This window comes from Eschrichtius robustus, chromosome 6 (genome assembly GCF_028021215.1).
Source record: "Eschrichtius robustus isolate mEscRob2 chromosome 6, mEscRob2.pri, whole genome shotgun sequence".
Taxonomy (NCBI): Eukaryota; Metazoa; Chordata; class Mammalia; order Artiodactyla; family Eschrichtiidae; genus Eschrichtius; species Eschrichtius robustus.
In genome coordinates, this window is record NC_090829.1 from 144,215,451 (window position 1) to 144,234,746 (window position 19,296).

Consider the following 19,296-nt stretch of genomic DNA (forward strand, 5'->3'; position numbering starts at 1 on the left):
TATTACCTGTAGGAGCCTTATACGATGTGGAATGCTGTCCATTCCGTTAGGCCTTTTCTTTAAAACTTTAAAATAGAGACCAAATTGAGTCCCAGTATTGTCTTGCAAGACTAGAGGACATTTGTAAGCCCCAGCCGATGGCACTAGCTCTCAGGAGGCCCATCTGACTCTGGCACTTACTCCGTGACCTTGGGCAGATCAGCCAGCTCTTCTGGGGCGTGTTCCCTCTTCTCTGAAGTGAGCAAGGTGAAGTAGATAATTCCTTTAGCTCTCGAATGCTCTCGAGTTTGTATGTGATCAATTTCTACTCAGCTTAAAATTTGACCTGAATGCTGTTTCTAATTTTAAATTACTTCCTCTGCTTTAGTGTTTAATAGGTCATTTGCGTGATACTAGGTTGATCTTTTTTTTCTTTGGTAAATTCTGAAGGAAGATCTCTCTGGGGTATTTGTTCTCGAGATGAAAGACCAGAATTTTGGAGCTGGTTCCCGGGCAGGCAGGCGTCATCCTTCATTACGTCTCATATTTATCTGACTCCTAGAATGATTACGTGGAAGAAAACGAGACCCACGGAGTGTATGTAAAGATTGCCAAAGGCTCACAGTCATTTGTGATTGTTCTCCAGGTCTCTATTCACTTAATAAGTCACAGTGTCAAGCTGTTCCATAGTGACACGTCCTACAAGGCAGTAAAGGACGTATTTCATATGGCACTGGGTAGTGAGGTGTGATGGTGGTAAAGCCCTGTTGAGTGTATGTCCCGGTGTGAAACTGGAGATTTTCACCCTCCCCGGCAGCACTGGATCTGTTTGATTGAGCACCCACTACATGCCAGGCACTTAACCGAACTTATGTCGTTTGAGCACCCAGGCGGCTCTAGGAAGCAGTTCTCCAGAGAGATTAGCTCTTTATGGCATCACGTTGCTGTTCAAAGGGAGCGTGGAGGCTTTGCCCCACGTCTCAGGCTTTACCTTAAAGACAAGGCTCTGTCTTTAAACCAGATCGCAGTGCTTGCGGCCAGAGGGTCGTTGGCAAGAGCGCCTCTGGCCTGGCCACTGATGCAGCGGCTTAGTGCCAGCCTGAGGGCCAAGAGACGTGCTCAAGGTCACGGGTGGACCCCTTTTCATATTTGTCTACAGTTCGACAGTTGAAATCTTAAAATACTCTATACATTCACTGGCTGTTGTTTATATAAAGCAGGATTAGCTGGCAGGACAAGTTTTTGGTTTTGTTTTTTTAATTGGCAGGCATCATATATGTCAGAGTGTTTCAGTTTTATTATTTGACAGTGACTTTTGTTAGAAGTAGAAAGTCTTAAAAGGTGTTGCCAGTTTCTGGTTAATAAATGCTCCACTGAAAAATAATTGTGATTAAAATTTACTGGAAATTGGAGTGCTTTCAAGTTCTAAAAGCTCAGAGAACAGCATGAAAGCATCCAGAAAGAAATCGCTGGGTCATTTACATTATGGGTGTGTTTGTTTTCTCATATTTGTCTTTCTTTTTTCTCCCTCCTCAGTGGCATAATAGGGGAACGCCTGCCAATTAGGTATTACCTAACTTTTGGAATGGTGGCCAGTGGTGCTTTTACTGCCCTGTTTGGGGTAGGGTATTTCTACAACATCCACAGTTTTGGATTCTACGTGGTGACCCAGGTAAGGTCTGGTCCACGGCTTGCCATGTATGGGATTTCCGTGATAAGCCAGACGGGGTGTTAATGTCACGGGTCCCCAGCTCTGCCAAGAGAGAACGTGGCAGGTGGTGGGAGTGGGCACAGAACTGTGTCCTAGCTGAGGTCAGGGTCGGCGCTGGCACATCCAGCCCCTTTTCTCTCCTCTGCTCTGAAATTCCAGCAGCCATGAAGGGTTTCTTAGTTTCAGGAGTTGCCGCCTAAAGAATCCTATTTGTCGGTACCCCAGCCAGGGGATTGAAGCATGAAGCCCTTCTAAGTCCTTCTGCCTTAATTTGGGTGCATTTGAGATGTTCTGTCTTGTGTCAGACTTGACCGCTCTGGGGTTGGGGTCATGAGGGGCGTGGTGTGGGGGAGGAGGTTGAGGGGACTTGGGGATGGTCGGCAGTCGGGCAGGGTTGGGGGCAGTCAGCGGGGCGGGGGGGGGGGGGGGCGGAAGGCGAGGGCCTAAGGGTGCTGCAGGGGAGTGAGGGCCAGACGAGCATGCGGCCCGGCCCTTCCAGCGGGGCCCAGTGCTTCCCGGAACTCTGGGCTCTGCCCCTCCCCACAGCCCTGTGGGTAATATTGGCTAGAAGTGGAAAATGACTTGGAACAATGATGCTGAGCTTCCGAGGCTCTCCAGACAGCCCAGGGAGATGTTGCAAGGTCATCAGGGCAAATCGTATGTAATTTGCTTTCAAAATTTTCACCATAGGACTTGAAAGAGTTTGGCTGTTTTAATTACCAAAGCGATGCGCACTTTATGGTGATAACAGAAAATCAGAGAGAAGGAAAAACCTATTTCCCAGAGTCCCAGCACGTTCCTGGAGGGAAGGCTGAGCCTGGCTGGCCCTGAGTCTGGACCAGCGTCTCCCAGGCCGCCTCTGGAGGCCGGTCCTTCCCGGCGGCAGCTGGCGGAGGCTGCCCCTGACGCCCCTGAGACTAAAGCAGAGCCAGCTGCTGATTCGCTTCCTAAATCCCTGCTTCCGACACAGGCTCAGGGCGCGCTTGGCAAGTTGGGGAAGTCATTTCTCTAGGCACTAGGTCAAGGTTCTGCTCCCTTCGGTGAGTGGCCAGCAACGGTACCTTCTTCACGACGTAAGAAGGGAAAACGTGCAATTTACAAGCCACCCTTACGGTATCATCACCGTTCTGTAAAAAGGAGAGGGTTTTTCTCTTTTCGTAAAGTTTTAGCTTGGAGAGAGAGTGGACAGCCTGGCCCCAAGCTGTTAACAGTAGTTCATCTCCGAGCAAGAGATTTTCTTTTCTTTTTTTTCTCTACTTACTCTAAAATTTTCACGATAGGCACGTACGACTCTCGTGGTAAGATATATGCGTATATTGTTAAAATAACACGTCTGGCTGCCGAGGCTCGTATCGCATCGGGTTCTGCCCCTTCCTTTTGTGAGAGTCCCCGCTGGGCGCCCAAACCCCTGAGGCCAGGCTCCTGGGCGTGGGTGTCCCCCCTCAGCGGTCTCTTCCTTTGCCCTCTGTCACAGATCGTCAACGGACTGGTACAGACCACCGGCTGGCCCAGCGTCGTCACCTGCCTCGGCAACTGGTTTGGAAAAGGGAGGTGAGGAAGGCAGCCCTGCTTCCAGCAGCAATCGTTTTCAGAAGATTCTGATAAAAACCAGAACGCTTTATGTTTAGGTTTTTTTTAGATTCATTACAGAAAAAAAACACATCAGTCTACTGTATGAAATAAGATGACTGAAACCTCTGGGTCTCGAGGGTCTAAAATTCAGGCGGGCCTCTGTCCCAGGAGATGCCCCTCCGTTGTGGGCAGGGTGGAGTCTGGGTCATCTGCGCAGCCATCCAGCAGCCCGGGCCTCACCTGGCCTCCTGGGAATCGGGGAGAAATGCAGTCAGGGCCTTGCCTCAGGCCTTTCGAAGCAGAAGCTACATTTTCACAGGACTGAAAGGCACAGGGAAGTGTGACCTGTCCAGGTCACCCAGCGCCTGCTGGCAGAGCTGTACCCAGCCTCTGGTGACCTGACTGCGGTCAGATTCCATCGTAACGTCTGTGTGACCGGCAGCACGGCCAGGCCCACGGTTAGGAAGTGGTCGAAGATGCTGGACAAGATGGGGAAACTAAAACAGGAAACCCACTCATCCAGTCTTATTTAGCCCCGTTCATCTGGCAGGTTCTTCAACGTGAACTTTGCTTAATGGGATATTCCATCAAATGATTGTATTTAGATTGCAAAGGCACAAATTTAAATTAGGGGCCTTCCAAGAATTCTAGGAAAAGGCCTCTTTCTTCTTTTAATCATAGAATGAATAAGCTCAGAGAGATGTAATTATGCAGCCGGAGGTAAGGGAAGATACTGTCCTCTTGTAAACACCCCTGGTCCCAAGCCTCGCAGAGGTGGTGTGTTGCACTGCCTGTTTATTTCTACACCAGCTCTCACGCTGTGCGGGCACTGTTGTAACCTCACGTACTGATCCATGTAAGCCCCGAGACATCATTTGCCACCTTGTGTTTTGCTGTGTTGCAGGCGAGGTTTGATTATGGGGATCTGGAATTCCCACACCTCTGTGGGCAACATTCTGGGGTCCTTGATCGCTGGCTACTGGGTGTCCACATGCTGGGGCCTGTCCTTCATCGTGCCTGGGGCCATCGTGGCAGCCATGGGGATAGTGTGCTTTCTCTTTCTCATTGAACGTAAGTACCGGTGGATGATGACCTCTCCCCGGGAGGGCTTTGCGGGGGCGGGGGGGGGGCGAGTTTAGAAGAGGCTGCTGCTGCTTCGTCCCAGGCAGGGGTGGGGTTGTCCAGCTCTCCCTTGCCAGGAAGACTTCCTTCTTAGGTATGATGAGCCATTGCTCTCCTGGTCTTGCTGGATTTTCTGCTGTTTCCCGATTTCTGGAGTAACCAGTGTTGAAACTCCTCCCGCCCTGTCCTCTGGCCCCGCGGCGTTGGGCATGCGTGGTCTTCTGCCACGTTGCTCACTGCCCAGCCCACGTGGCTGCACCGGCCCACCCCAATCTTGCTGCCACAAACTGAAATGTGCCTCACCAGCTTGTTTGCCTTCTGATAAGGTATATCCTGGACAGTGTTTTAAAACCATGACATGACTTAAGATCATATACCTTAATTAGGTAAAGAGTGTTCTACCAGAAAATCCAAGCCTTTGTTCCATCCTAGACTCAATCCCAGACTTTTGTTTTAATTGAATTTTAAATTAATTTTTTAAATGGAGATCGGCAGGACACGCATTCCTAACAATTACACTAACGATAGAGAAGCAGGTGCTGCTTTAGCTGTTACATGTCAGGGTGCTCTAATCCCACGAGCTATTCTGATGAGTTATATTTGGCGTTTACCTCTTTGATTTGGCTTAAAGCAACATAAAATCATATGGTACTAGATAGCTCCCCACTGTCAGCTCCCAGGGACGCGGAACTCAACTCAACGGTGAGCGTTAACTGTAGCTTCAGCTTTGCATTCGGAGTTGCCGGTTTTATCATCCAAAAGGTTAAGGCACGTGAAGTTTCTCACTTCTTTTTTCTTGTTGCTAATGCTAACCTTTTCATTTTTAAAATAACCACCATTTACTGGGGCACACGGGAGGCTCTCAGGCCAGCGTTGTCCGGTCAGTGAAGATGGAAGCCAAGGTTAGATGAGGAATCAGACGCCCCCCTCCCCTGGGTGTGAGCAGAGGTCGCGGGGCTGCTCAGCTCCCATCGTCACCGTTTTCTCCAGGGGCCCAGTAAGCTGTTAGCAACATCTCGAAATGGCCCAAACAAGTGAATTGTTAAACTGATGGGGGCGTGGTGGGGAGGTTGGGTATTGTGACTTCCTTGCCGACATGCCGACCTGTGGCATTAACTGTCGCTTGTGTGTCACCGGAGTTCTGGGAAGGATCATCGCGTCACCTGGACTCTCCAGGGGCTGCTTCCACACCATCACCTGGACACCGACGCGCTTCCTCTATGTTAGTGCAGGGACACCCCCCCCACCCCCCACCCCCGCCCACCGCGTACCTTCGGCCTGAGGTCCAGAGTCCCCGGTGGCTTTTATTCTCTTCCTCAACTGATGAAGGGGCAGCTCTGGGGAAAGGGGTGGAGTGACAAGGAGTGGAGGGCGTGGCAGTGGACGGGAGCTTGTTTGCTGGCCTGGCCAGGGCTCTCGGTCATCCTGGGCGGGGCAGGATTTTTATTTATAATAAAATGAGAACATCCTCCCCACTGAGCCGCAGCTCCTGTAGCTTCCGAGGGGGCGGCGACGCTGGGGGCTCTCCTGGAGCTGCTTTCCCGCCGCTGGCCATCCTCTCACCCCCCTCTCCTGTTTCCATGGTGACCATGGGGCTCTGCCTCCCCCCCACCCCCGCCCCGCCCCGCCCCGGCCCACTCTGGGATGAAATGCACTCGCTCAGCTTCCCCCAGACCCGTAAGGTGTTCCTGGGAGATGTACTGGTACTGACTCAGGGGACAGATGAGCGCTCGTGCCCCCTCCTTGGCCTGTGGGGAGGCGGCCTCAGCGGGCACTGAGGACGGACGGGGTCCTGGGGGGCCGCGGGCCGCGGGGAGGGCGCTGCGGGCTGAAGTCCGGGCCACAGAGGCCGTTCTCCCCTCCTCCCTCTGCTATCACATTCCTCTGGGCCGTGCTGGTTCTTTTTACCTGGAGTCTTAGCTTTTAGCCATTAGGTGTTCAGGGTAAATATGTTCAGGGTTGTGCAAGATCGTCCGTTGAGTTCCGTGTCCCCGTTCTTCATGAGGCCACCAGCTTTCCTCTCGCTGGTCCTCCTTTCCTGCCCTCACACCTGCCCCCTCCTCCCGCTCTCCCCATGGCCGGGGCAGGGCGCTCTGGTGTCCCGCGAGCATCGCCCAGTCACCTGGTCCTTGCTATCTCTGCCTTGGGCTGGTCACCTCTCCCCGGGACTGGCCGGCTTTGTCCCACCGCCCTCAGCTGCTCCTTCTCTCCTTGCCTGGCCTGCGCCCGGGTCACCGGGGCCCAGCTTGTGCGGCCTGAGGCACCTTCTGGACTTGGCGTTTCTCCACATTCCCGCTGAATGTCTTCCTCTTGAGCTCGGGCTCTGGAGGCACTGCTCAGCGCACGTGGCTGTGACAGGACGCCGGCCGACCGTGCCAATGACACTTCCCTTTGGGGGCAGCTCCTGCAGCCGGCCTCACGGGAGGAGGCATTTCTGTGGCCCCCTAACCCTCCCACGCTGGGACCCGGCACCCAGGGCGGCCCCGTGTCCACGAGTGTCTCAGCGAACGGAGAGAAGCCAGTTCGCAGGCTCGGACACCCTTACTCCTCCTCCTCGCTCAGCCCGAGCCAGGCCCTTGTGAACAAGGCCTCTCCTCCTGGGCCCGACGCCGCCTGTCAGCCTGAGTCCACTGTAGGCACAGGCCTGTTGCTCTAACAGAGGCCCTCCACAGCAGAACGAGAATCAGACCGCCGGGCTCTTTCTGCTGAGGGGATTGGTACCTATTCTGCCCCTGGTGACAAGGAGGTGGCGTCTGTATGAGTGATGATGAAAGCCAGCTGCAAGCAGTGACCAGCAAATCCTGTGTCCAAGGGCAGAACACTGCAGAGAGGAGAGACCGGATCCACGTGCATCTCGGTGGTTTACTTCTGCTACCTCCCGGTCCCTAATCCCCTACCGCAGGGTGGGCGGGAAAGCCCCAGGAGCGCCCCTTCTCGTGACCAGCAGCGAGGGACCGGCTCGCCCCTGTTCCTCCTTCCTGCCGGGGCTGGGCCCAAGGGGACAGGGCACGCCATCCACAGGCCCCTCCAGGGCTGCCTGGGAAGCTGCCCTCAGACGTGTCCCAGCCAAGGGTCACTGGTACTAATGTCCTGCAGGGTGAAAGCCCAGGAAAAGCCATGTCCTGGGGACCAGCCACACCCCATCGAGACTGACCCTGGGGCTCACAGCACAGCTGGGGAAAGCCACGGGCTGGGGAACTGCTGATGTCACTGCACATCCCCAGGGCCATCGGGACCATCAGGGCTCCCCAGGCCCACCCTCCGCAGAGGGCAGCGGGGAGGAGCCTCCAGCCCAGGAGCACGTGTGGTCCAGGGGCCCCTCCGCGGTGTCACCCTCTGTATCTCGCGGGAGGGAACGCCGCTGTGGGAGGTTTAAAGCCCTGTGGCTCCGTTTGTGTTTCAGGGCAGTTAAACTGGCTCACCAAAAATTATAAAAAAGACCCGGGTTCTGGGTGATGGGGAAGGAGCAAAGCTGTTAAAAGGCGGCTGTCTAGATTCTCAAGAAGTGGAGTTTGCTTGCCAGGGCTACTCGTGGCCCTAAGCCCGGCTCTCATTCCCGGGTCACACCAGCGTGATTTTAAAGTACGAAGACGAAAAAAGCGTAGCTTCTGGTTTTGTTCGCTTCCACATGTCCTCCCCTCTGTCGACAAAAAATTAAGCAGTGGATCTAAGAAAAAATTGGGAGACTTTATTCAAGCCAAATGTGAAGATTCTAACCCAGGAAGAGCATCTCAGAAAGCTCTGAGGACTGTTCCGCCCATTAGAAGTCAAGACACAGTTATGTAAGTTTTTTGAGACAGAGGGATTATTGACAGTTTACATAATCCAGGTCTAAGGGGCATCGTGGTGGGCCACGTGACCCCTTACAAGATCAGGAAGGAATGTTATCTTTAAGGAGTTGTCTTGTGGATGCTGGGAGAATGTTACTCCTCTTGGCTGCGCAGGTATTTCTGCTCATGGGGGAGGTTTGGTTGATGCCTAACGCGGATACATGATGCACAGTGCGGGGGAGAGGTCGCCAAAGGTCAGAGAATCATTTTTATGTGTAAGTTTTTCTTGTCTTGCCGTAAAACATGAATTTTATTTCGCACCTCCTTGCATTTAGGTAAAAGGCATTTTGTTCTATTTCAAGGTAGATGTTTTGTGCCCGCTAATTTTACTTCTAGTTAATTCCATAACATTAAGTGACTCATCCCAAATGTTATTCGGAACCCCGCTACTCTGATCTACTGGTCATGGTTTTCTAGTTCCTTCTGATACTTATCCTTTAAATGTATCTCACATGGCTTGTCACCATAGTGTACTTATGCTCTGCTTATTTTTATTTGTAAACTATTTTCCATATTGCAAAGCAGGCTTCCTATTCGTGACGATTTGCGTTTGTCGGTGCTGGTTTCGTACTCTCCCGGCCTCAGCACGTGGGGATCAGGCAGTCACGGGGCCCGAGGGAGGGAAGGGGCGCGTGTGGGTTCTTGCGGGGGTGGCCGAGCTGCGCCCTCACCCCACCAAACATGCTGCCTCGTGCATTGTCTTTTTTCTTAAATTGTTGCTAATTTAGTAAAAGTATCAGAGGGTGCCTTGTTTTGGTTTACTTTCTTGTGTGGGAGGAAACACCCAGCCCTGGTTCACACTGTTCCGTGTTTGGTGTTTCAGATCCGAAGGACATCGCCTGTTCTTCCTCCCTGGCCATGGTAAGGACGTGCTCCCTGCTTCTCGTGTCTTCAGTATGGTGTGCCGTCTGCCAGGTGTCTGATGACTGTCACCAGCCTGGCCCTGTCTGTCCAGTCAATGGGTAACGAAGTATGGACACAGGTCCTGCCCTCAAAATATCGGCAGTTTTAGAAAAAGATTAATCATAATGATAACAACCGAAACCAGACGAGAAGCTTGGTGCGGTCTGGGTTAGGGACTCGGAGAGCCACCAGGGGCTGGGGACCGGCCGGGCCTCACAAGGAGCGGGGACATCATACCTTTCCTGGGTGGGTGTCGTGGTGTGACTACAGGATGACGCAAAGCTAAGCTGGCTGGCGTCACTTGAAACTGGCGCCCACACCTGGCAGGTGGCCCGTTAGGACCGCCCAGCACCAGGACCACATTCCCTGGGTCAGTGTCACTGCTCACCGCCACCCCTTTCCTGACCTGCTCACGCCCAGCTGGGGAGCGACCCTGTGGTCTTCGCGGCCCTGCAAGGGCGCTTGCCCCGCCGGCGTCCGCAGAGGTCTCTGCCTACCCCCAGGTAGCAGTAACTCTGGGAGCTGCCCAGGCCAGCTCCCCTCCCCTGGCGTTCGGCTTGCCCTCTCTCCTCTGTCGCTCCCAGCAGGGGTGTCGCCCTCGCACCCGATTTCCTGCTTACCTTAGAGTACACTCCCCGAGTCGTGCTCCCTGACTTCCCTCGCCCGGCTCCCCTCCTGTCCTCCGGCCTCCACCGCTCTGCCAAAGCCACCCGCCAGGGCCCCCAGCAGCATGGTCTGGCCGCATGTGGTCAGCGCTCTGGCCTCACCCCTGACCTGTCACCAGCGTGTGACGTGGTCGTCTCCTCCCTCCGTGAGATGCTCCCTTTGGGGGCTTGTAACACGCTCTCCTGCTTCTCTGGTAACATGCAGAGCGCTTTGCTGGCCCTCCTCTGCCAGACCCCCAGACGTGGGAGCCCCCCAGCCTGGTCCTTGGCCCCGTCTCTCCTCGTTCCTGCTCTCACCGTAGGAGATCCTGCGCGGGCCTGGGGCTTTCAGCGTCCTCACAGCACCTCTGTGTGCGTTGATGTGGAGTCCCCAGCATGGTCCTCTCCCCTGAGCTCCGTGGTCATAGGTCACACCGCCCACCCGACATCCCCATAGAGGCGTCTGGGTGTCTTCCCAGACTTAACGCGACCAGAATGTTCTCTTTATTTTACCCCATAATCTTGTTAGGCCCCTGGCATTCCCCGTGTCAGTCGGGGAACTGCTCTCTGCCCCTTGGACAGGCTGGATCCAGAGGACTCATCCCAACTCCTCCTTCCATCAGCCCGGGGCCCATCCGTCACCAGGCCCGTCAGCTCTGTGTTTGTGTGTGTGCGCGTGTGCACGTGCACATGTGTGTACGGAATCATCCTTGTGCACAGCTTCAGACGTACGGGAAAGTGTACCTGTGCTAGAGGCGTTCCTGTGTTTGTGTGTGTGTGACCTGGGGCCCAAGCTGTGTCATCTCCCCCTGCTGAATCCTCCCTGACAGCTCACTGAGCCTCCCCAGGATACATGGGGCAGGGTGGCCCACGGAGTTGGGGCTCCTCTTCCACTTTCTTCCTCTCAGGGGTCGGTCAGAGGGAGAGATTGGACTGATTTCTGGGGGCGTTTCATCAGCTTCTGCCACAGCCCCAAGGTTCTCTTTCCCACAGGAACTCTACTCAACTTCCTGTAGGGCCCTGGAGAGACCCGTGTCACAGGGCCTTCTCGAGGGGCCCCAGAGCCTGGGGAACTGAGGGCAAGCTTGGGTGGTTCTCTATCTGCTCTGTCCTTTTGCACCTCCCCCTTATCATAAGCAGAGCTTCTGTGCAAAGCCGGATGCACTTGCAAGACATTTCACAGGTGCTGACTTCTAAGTAGAGCCGTGTCCTATCTGAATTTCCCATCTGAAGGTGTTATTTTCAGCATCAAGTTCTTATTTTTTCCAGTTCTTTAAAGTTTTCGTTATGGAAATTTTAAAACACGTAAAAAGGTAAAAAGAATAGTATCATGAACCCGCATGTACCCATCACCCTGCCAGTCTTATTTCATCGGTACCCCTTCTAATACTCCCTCCTTCTCCTCATGATTTATTTTGTAAGCAAATACCAATCATCATATTATTTTGTCTCCGACTATTTCAGTATATGTTTCTAAACTCTAAGGACTCTTTTATTAAAAACAAACAACAAAAAAACATTACTATACCATTAGCACACCTAAAGACCAACAGTAAAGAATAGAAAAAGAAATAGAGATAATCAATGAAGCCTGACAACTGAAAAAACACACAACCTAAAAGTTGTGAGTAATGTTTTATTCAGGGACCTTACTGAGGACTGTGGCCCAGGAGACAGCCTCTCAGTAGCTCTGAGGAACTGTTCCAAAGAGGTAAGGTAGGAGCCAGGATATATAGGAGTTTTGCTGAAAAAAAAAAAGCCATGTAGTCAAACATCAAAAGATTACTGTTGGGCTTCCCTGGTGGCACAGTGGTTGAGAGTCTGCCTGCCAATGCAGGGGACACGGGTTCGAGCCCTGGTCTGGGAAGATCCCGCATGCCGCGGAGCAACTAGGCCCGTGAGCCACAATTACTGAGCCTGCGCGTCTGGAGCCTGTGCTCCGCATGCAACAAGAGAGTCCACGATAGTGAGAGGCCCGCGCACCGCAATGAAGAGTGGCCCCCGCTCGCCGCAACTGGAGAAAGCCCTCGCACAGAAACGAAGACCTAACACAGCCAAAAATAAATAAATAAATAAAAGTTATTTTTAAAAAAAGTGTCTTTATAAAAAAAAAAAAAAAAAAAAAAGATTACTGTTAATCACAAACAGCAGACATCTCAAGTTAATGATTTTATTGCTTGTCTCTGTATAGGAAGATGCAGGGGTCTGGGCTCATTGAAATTATTCCTTAGATATGCATCTTAACTATCTAGGGCCAGCATCCTGTTTCTCTCCTTCCTGAATTCCCCTCAGGGCACACAGTTGGGAGGGGCTGAGGTGGGGACTGCAGTGGCTGATAGCTTGGTGGCGGCAGCATTCTTTGTTTACTGAAACAGCGCAGACAACATTTTTTGTCCACAAGCCAAAATTTGTTCTTCGAAAAGATCAACAAAATTGACAATCCTTTAGACTGACCAGGAAAAAAAGATTCCAATTACCAAAATCTGGAATGAGAGAGGGGACGTTACTACCAACTTCATAGAAAGAAAAAGAATTATAAAGGAATACTATGAACAACTGTATGCTAACAAATTAGATAACTTAGAATAAATGGGAAAATTCCTAGAAAGATATAAACTACCAAAACTGACTCAAGAGATAGAAAATCTGAATACATCTATAACAAGGAAAGAAACTGAATTATTAATTTAAAAATTGACTACAAAGAAAATCCCAGGACTAGATGGCTTCATTGGTGAATTCTATCAGACATTTAAAGAAAAATTAGCACCAACTATTCACAAACTCTTCCAAAAAATAAGAGAACACTCCCCATTCACTCTCTGAGGTACTATCCTGATAACGTAAGGAGACATCACAAGAAAACTATAGACCAAGCTCTCTTATGAATGTACATGCAAAACTCAACAAAATACTAATCCAGCAACATATAGAAAGGATTAAATATCATGATCAAATGCAATTTATTCCAGGAATATACAGTTGGTTTAACATCTGAAAATCAACTAACGTAATACTCCACATGAATAGAATACAGGACAAAAACCATAGGGTCATTTCAATAGAAGCAGAAAAAGAATTCGACAAAATCCAACACCCCTTCATAATGAAACACTCAACAAACTAGGAATAGAAAGGAACTGCCCCAACCAGAAAAAGAATATCTATAAAAAGCCACAGCTAACATCATACTTAATGGTGAAAGCTTGGATGCTTTCCCCTAACATCAGGAACAAGACAAAGATACCTGCTCTCACCATTTCTATTTAACGTTGTACAGGAGGTTCTAGCCAGAGCGTTTAGGCAAGAAAGTGAAATAAAAGACATGCAGATTGGACAAGAAGAAGTAAAAGTGCCTCTATTTGCAGGTGACATGATCTTGTATATAGAAAATCCCAAGGAATCCACCAAAAACCTATTCGAGCTAATTAAAGTTAGCAAGGTTGCAGGATACAAGATCAGTATATAAAAATCAATTATATTTCTATACATTAGCCATGAACAATCCAAAAATGAAAATTAAAAAACTTCATTAACAGCAGCATCAAAAGGAATAAAAAACTCAGGAATAAATTTAACCAAGGAAGTACAAGACTGATACATTGCAAACTACAAAACATTGTTGAAAGAAGTTAAAAGAAGACCTAAATAAATGAACAGATACCCTGTGTTCACTGACAGGAAGATTTAATACTGTCAAGATGGCAATATTGCCCAAAATTGATCTACGGATTCAGTGTAATCTATATCAAAACCCCAGCTGGCTTCTTGGCAGAAATTGACAAGCTGATCCTTGATTTCATATGAAAATTTAAGGAATCCAGAGTAGCCAAAAGAATCCTGAAAAAGAACAAAGTTGGATACACACTTCCCAATTTCAAAACTTATTACAAAGCTGCAGTATTCAAGACTCTGTATTACTATCATAAGGGTAGACATACAGATGAATGGAATAGAACTGAACTCAGAACTTAAACCCTCATACTTATGGTCAATTGTTTTTTGACAAGGCGCTAGGACCATTCAGTGGGGAAAGGATAATCTTTTTAACATGTGGTGCTGGGACAGCTGGGTATCCACAGGCAAAGAGTGAATTTGGACCTGTATGTCACGGCCTACACAACATTTAAATGCATCAAAGACCTAAATGTGAGAGCTAAAACTATAAAACTCCTAGAAGAAAATATAGGAGGACATCTTCCTGACCTTGGATTAAGCAAAGCCTTCTTAGATATGACACCAAAAGCACAAGGGGTGGAAGGAAAAATAGATAAATTGAACTTCACTGAATTTAAAACTTTTATGCTTCAAAGGATACCATCAAGAAAGTGAAAATACAACCCAAAGAATGGGAGACAATATGTGCAAATCATATATCTGATGAAAGACTTGTATCTAGAATACATAAAGAACACTTAGAACTCGGTAATAAAAAGACAAGCTAGTTTAAAAAGGGGCAAAGGATCTGAAGAAGACATTTTGCCAGAGAAGATAAATAAATGGCCAGTAAGCACATGAAAAGGTGTTTAATATCATTAGCCATCAGGGAAATGTAATCAAAATCACAATGAGATACCACTTCAGACCCACTAAGATGGCTAGAATCAAAAAGACAGATAATCATAAACTGGAACCCTCATACACTGCTGGTGAGGATGTTAAAATGGTGCAACCACAGTGGAAAACAGTCTGGCAATTCCTCAAAAGGTTAAGCATAGAGTCACCATATGACCAAGCAATTTCACTCCTAGGTGTATCCAAGAGAAATTAAAACGTGTTCATTGTACAGACACACACACACAAACACACACACACACACACACACACACACACCCCGTGGCCCCAGTGGTCGAACTCTGATTGTCCGGCAAGCCATGCTCTCTTTCTATGTGGAGGGTGTTTTCTTCCTTCTGAATCAATCTGCTGTTGTAGGAAGGGATTCTGTTTTTCACTGGTTAGAGGAAAAGTCGTTTCGAAATGTCAAAGCCGTCACAGAAAGTTAAGTTGCCTTGATCGGCATTTTTACGTTTCTTTATTCCTCGGTCTTGGATTATTCTTCAGGAAAGGATTTTATTTTCACCCTCTGTTATCTGAGGGTCTGAAGCCTTGAGATTAAACTGATTCGCCTTTGTTTTACTTTAATCATTTGTCTTATTTTCCCTTGATAACGTTTTTGTGAAGATATTTAGTGTCCTTGCTGCAGTGAGTTTAGGTGTAATTTCTGTCCATTGATTCGGTAATTGCTCTAAATGTTTTTCTCCCAGCATCCAAAAGGCTACGAGAACGGCACGCACAGATTTCGGCTGCAGAAGCAAGTGCTAACCGAGGAGAGGAACAAACCTCTGGTGAGTTGCACACGAGGCCGCTTGGCAGGAAGGCAGAGCCCTGCCTCAGTGACATCTGTCACAGACATCCAGGGTCTTGTATTTCCTCAGTTTGCCTTTGTTAGTTTGTAAATCAAATTTGTAAGCGATTCATTCATCTGACAACTGTCTGCAGCATTCAGGGTTGCAGCACCTGTGCCACGGACATCAGTCCCAGTGTCCTGTGGAACTCACTCACATCCTGGGGCGGGACGAGTGTGGGGTACAGAGAGAAAACCAGCAGACAGAGCCGTCCAGAGAGGACCGAGCAGGCACTAATTCAGGCCTGGTCTTGGGAGCTTCCCTAAGCTGGTGGCTTTGCGTGGAGCTGTCAAGGAGGTGAGGAGTGAGTCTGCACGCACCTGGCCCAAGGGGGTTTCAGGTGGAGAGAGCATAGGGTGGTCTGGGAATAAGAGGAGCGACCCGAAGGCAACAGAGAAAGTTGACTTCCAGCGCTCCGCCCCTTCACTACCCCTCCGTTATACAGAAGAGGAAGTTGAGGCACGGAGATGCTCAGTTCCCTGCCTGGTCCCCTTCACAAGTGGGGAGGCCAGGATGCTGTCCAGGGCTCTTCCCCAGCGCTGGGCTCACCCTCCCGTCTCCTGTCAAGATGCAGTCAGCCTCCGTATCCACAGATGCGAAACCGCCCATACAAGGGCTGACTGTACTAAGCCATTGTACGTAAGGGACTTGAGCATCTGCAGATTTTAGTCTCCGCAGGGGATCTCTGGGACCAATCCCCTACAGATCCCGGGTACCAAGGGATGACTGTCCTTCCAAGAAATTCCTCCCATTGCTTCTGCCTGGCTGACCACATGGAGCCACAAGGGCATTTTAGATTTGGTTTTAATTCTTGAAAGTATAAGATATTCTCTTTTCTTTTTAAATCAGTTAGCTTAAAGGATAAATGTACTAAACAGGCTTCTTACTTTTTTTTCTTTATTGCCCAAGGAAGTTATTTCTGGTGGTTGAAATAATGGAAGAGGGAAAAATGGTGTCTCATACATCTTGGTTCTTAGATCTTAGTGAAATTCAACTGAAATGCTTTAAAATCTCTACTCACTTCTGAGTTTACATCAGAAGCAGGTGTCTTAGATTGGGCTGCTGTAACAAAAATACCCTAGACTGGGTGGCTTAAACAGTAAACCTTTATTTCTCGCATTTCAAACCTTTGTTTCTGGAGGCTGGGAAGTCCCAGATCAGGGCACCAGCAGGCCTGATGTCTGGTGAGAGCCTTCCTGGCTGGTAGGCAGCTGCCTTCTCTGTGGATTCTCAGGTGGCGGAGCAGGGAGAGAAGCAAGTTCTCTGCTGTCTCTTCCTATAAGGGTACTAATCCCATCATGCGGGCTCCACCCACATGACCTCATTACCTCCCAGAGACCCCACCTCCTAATACCATCATATTAGAGATGGGGGTTCAACATACAGATTTTGGGGGAACACAAATATCAGTCCATAGCATCAGGACTTAATCAATGTCCAAATGGCTATAATTCCTCTCCACTTGTTACTGAAGACTTATCTTTTCCTTGAGGCAAGAGCCAGGCCCTGTGTTCTAATGTAGTTACTGACCAGTAAAGCTAGCTCTGTCTTCTGAGCATAACTTCCCTCTTCCTTTTTTCTGTTCCTTCTATTAAAGTCTATTTACTAACATGTCACCAAAGAGACAGTTACATATTTAGCAGCCCCCGTAGGTCCTGTTTCAGGCCTGGCCACACCACAGGCTGACTTTGATGTGGACATGACCGGGCAGGTGTTGGCCGCAGTGGATGGGTGTCCCCTTCAGCTGGCCCCTGCGCACTAACCAGGCTTTGTTTGGTCCCCGCCCTTCCGTAGCGTGGAGAGCTCATGTGCTGGAGGTGGCTCTGGGGTCAGCAGGCAGGATGTCCCACGCGTGTGGCAAGACGCACTGGTGTCACCTTTCCCGGAGTGACCTGGCTCAGATCCATGGGCTCGGAGTGGAGCCTTACCCAGGACCCTGATCGCGACTGCTTTTCAGCTGGGACTGCTTAATTCCCTTCTATGCCAGGCATGGTTCTTAGACTTCGTGGGGAAATACATAAAGAAGGGGGTGGGCAAGGCAGAGAATGTGAACAAAGAGAAAGAGGCTCCGGGGTCTCTTGCCACGCGGCGGACCTGCGTCCAGCCCTCGTGGGTGTTTATCGTGTCGTCTTGGGGATGTCGACCTCTGTCGTCCTTGTAGTCACATGTCCTTCATGTCATCCTTGGCCTCTCGGAGGGTCTTTCTTTATTTTTTTTCTTTGTAAATTCTTTCCATTTTGTGTTCTTATTTTTTATTTTTATTTATTTTTGTTTATCTTTTTTTAAAATTTATTTTCATTGACATATAGTTGAATTACAACGTCGTGTTAGTTTCTGCTGTACAGCAAAGTGACTCAGTTATACACATATGTATATTCTTTTTCATATTCTTTTCCATTATGGTTTATCACAGGATATTGACTAGATAGATACCCTGTGCTCTACAGGAGGACCTTGTTGTTTATCCGTTCTCTATATACCAGTTTCCACCTGCTAACCCCAACCTCACAATCCAACCCTCTCCCACCCCTCTGAGGGCCTTTCTGATTGGCTGTGGCTCAGCGGCCACTTAAAGAACGCTGAGTGGGTGTTTTGATGCTAAAGGTTTCTCCACCCAGCGTGGCAGTGCAACTCCGTCTGAGGCCAGCACGCGGTGAGGCAGGGCTAAGCCATCATTCGTGCAAACTCCCCGTGTGCGTTTGCTCTCGTCACACGGAGCCCTTTCACTCTGTGCACGTATAAACCTCAGAGGAGGGTCCCCAGCTGAATAAGCCCCCATCCCACTGAGGGCTCCCCATCCCAGCAGATACCCTGGGGGCTCCAGGCACACCGCTTCCCCTGCCCTGTCCTCCCAGCAGGTCTCTGTTGGCTCCGAGGAAGAGGAAGCCTTGCTCTCCTGATTTGCTTTGGAAAACCCGCCATGACCTCACGCACCCCTCTGTCTCCTCCAGACACTGCAAAAGACTGGACTTGGGTGGCTGGGATGGCCCCCACCCCCCAGACTGTGCATAAAGGATGAGCGGGTGTGGGCAGGAGGCCCATCCTCAACGAAGACAGGGCCTTCCCTGCCTGCCTGAGGGGCTGCTCGTGGCTTAGAGCAGAGGGGCTGGACCGAGGCTTTAAACCAGCCCAGTTTACAGAACAGGGAAGGGCCGGGTGCTGACCCTGGGCTGTGACCAGGTGGGTTTCCGTGCTGGACCTGCAATTACTACTGTCCTGGCTGAGCAGAGTCTTTTCACTTTCCTTTTTCTCTTCATCTGGCTGCATTTCATGGTCCACCAGTTGGACCACTTAGTGTTAAAAAAGTCTGTCCTGTGGTTCTCAGCCTTGACTACACATCGGGCTCTCCTGGGGCCTGCCCCTGAGACTGCTGTATTCGGTCTGGGGCACAGTCTGGGCACCGGGGTCTCTCAGAGCCCCCAGGAGATGCCAGGGTTGAGAACTAAAGATTTCGTCTCCTACACTGGACAGCCGGCGTAATTCACAAGAGAAAACTTTATTTTCAAACTCAAATCATAATTCTCTGTTTTCATGTACCTTTGCGGAATTGTCGTCAGGAGGATGTTCTGCTTCCACACGGGGGTTTGTTGTCTGCATCCTGAAACATCAGAGCACGTGGTTACCTGCGACCATGTTCACCAAAGGCCGGTTCTCGACGCCTGAGTCACGGTGGGCGCTGGGCTTCTCGGTGATGCAGCCCTTGCTGCCCGAGAGGTGAAGCGCTGGGTGCTCAGTGCCCACAGGGCTGCAGTTGCTGTAGCCTGCCAGCCCGTTTCCCAATTTCTGTCTTTCACTGGAAGAGAATTCTAGTATCAAGAGTGGGTTACTGCAATGCATTGTCATTTTTTAAAAATTTAACTGCATTTTTTAATCTAACTCGCATAGATTATAGTGAGATAAATACAATAAAACCTATTTGGTTTTGTGGGAAGTCCAACATACATAGAAACATTTCTTTTTCAATCCTTGACCTATAGAGTGCCCTCATGAAGGACACTTTTAGATCATCCTTGCTCTGACTTGATATCCCTCCCAGAGTTGAGGACCACTGTTCTTTGTTTTAATGAAGATAAACTTTGTCCTTTAGGGAGGTCCGGAATCAGAATTTATGAAAGAGTGGAATTGGTTTA

The 19,296-nt window shown here is 49.8% G+C and overlaps 1 protein-coding gene across 1 annotated transcript in view; it reads left to right on the forward strand.

Moving 5' to 3' along the window:
• SLC37A1 (solute carrier family 37 member 1) overlaps nucleotides 1-19,296 on the forward strand; it is a 65,766-nt gene that overhangs the window by 23,666 nt on the left and 22,804 nt on the right. The window contains exons 6-10 of the mRNA XM_068545797.1: nucleotides 1,516-1,651; nucleotides 3,165-3,241; nucleotides 4,167-4,333; nucleotides 9,038-9,075; nucleotides 15,026-15,106. Of these exons, the coding sequence (XP_068401898.1) occupies nucleotides 1,516-1,651; nucleotides 3,165-3,241; nucleotides 4,167-4,333; nucleotides 9,038-9,075; nucleotides 15,026-15,106 (499 nt within the window). The remainder of the gene's footprint in view (nucleotides 1-1,515; nucleotides 1,652-3,164; nucleotides 3,242-4,166; nucleotides 4,334-9,037; nucleotides 9,076-15,025; nucleotides 15,107-19,296) is intronic.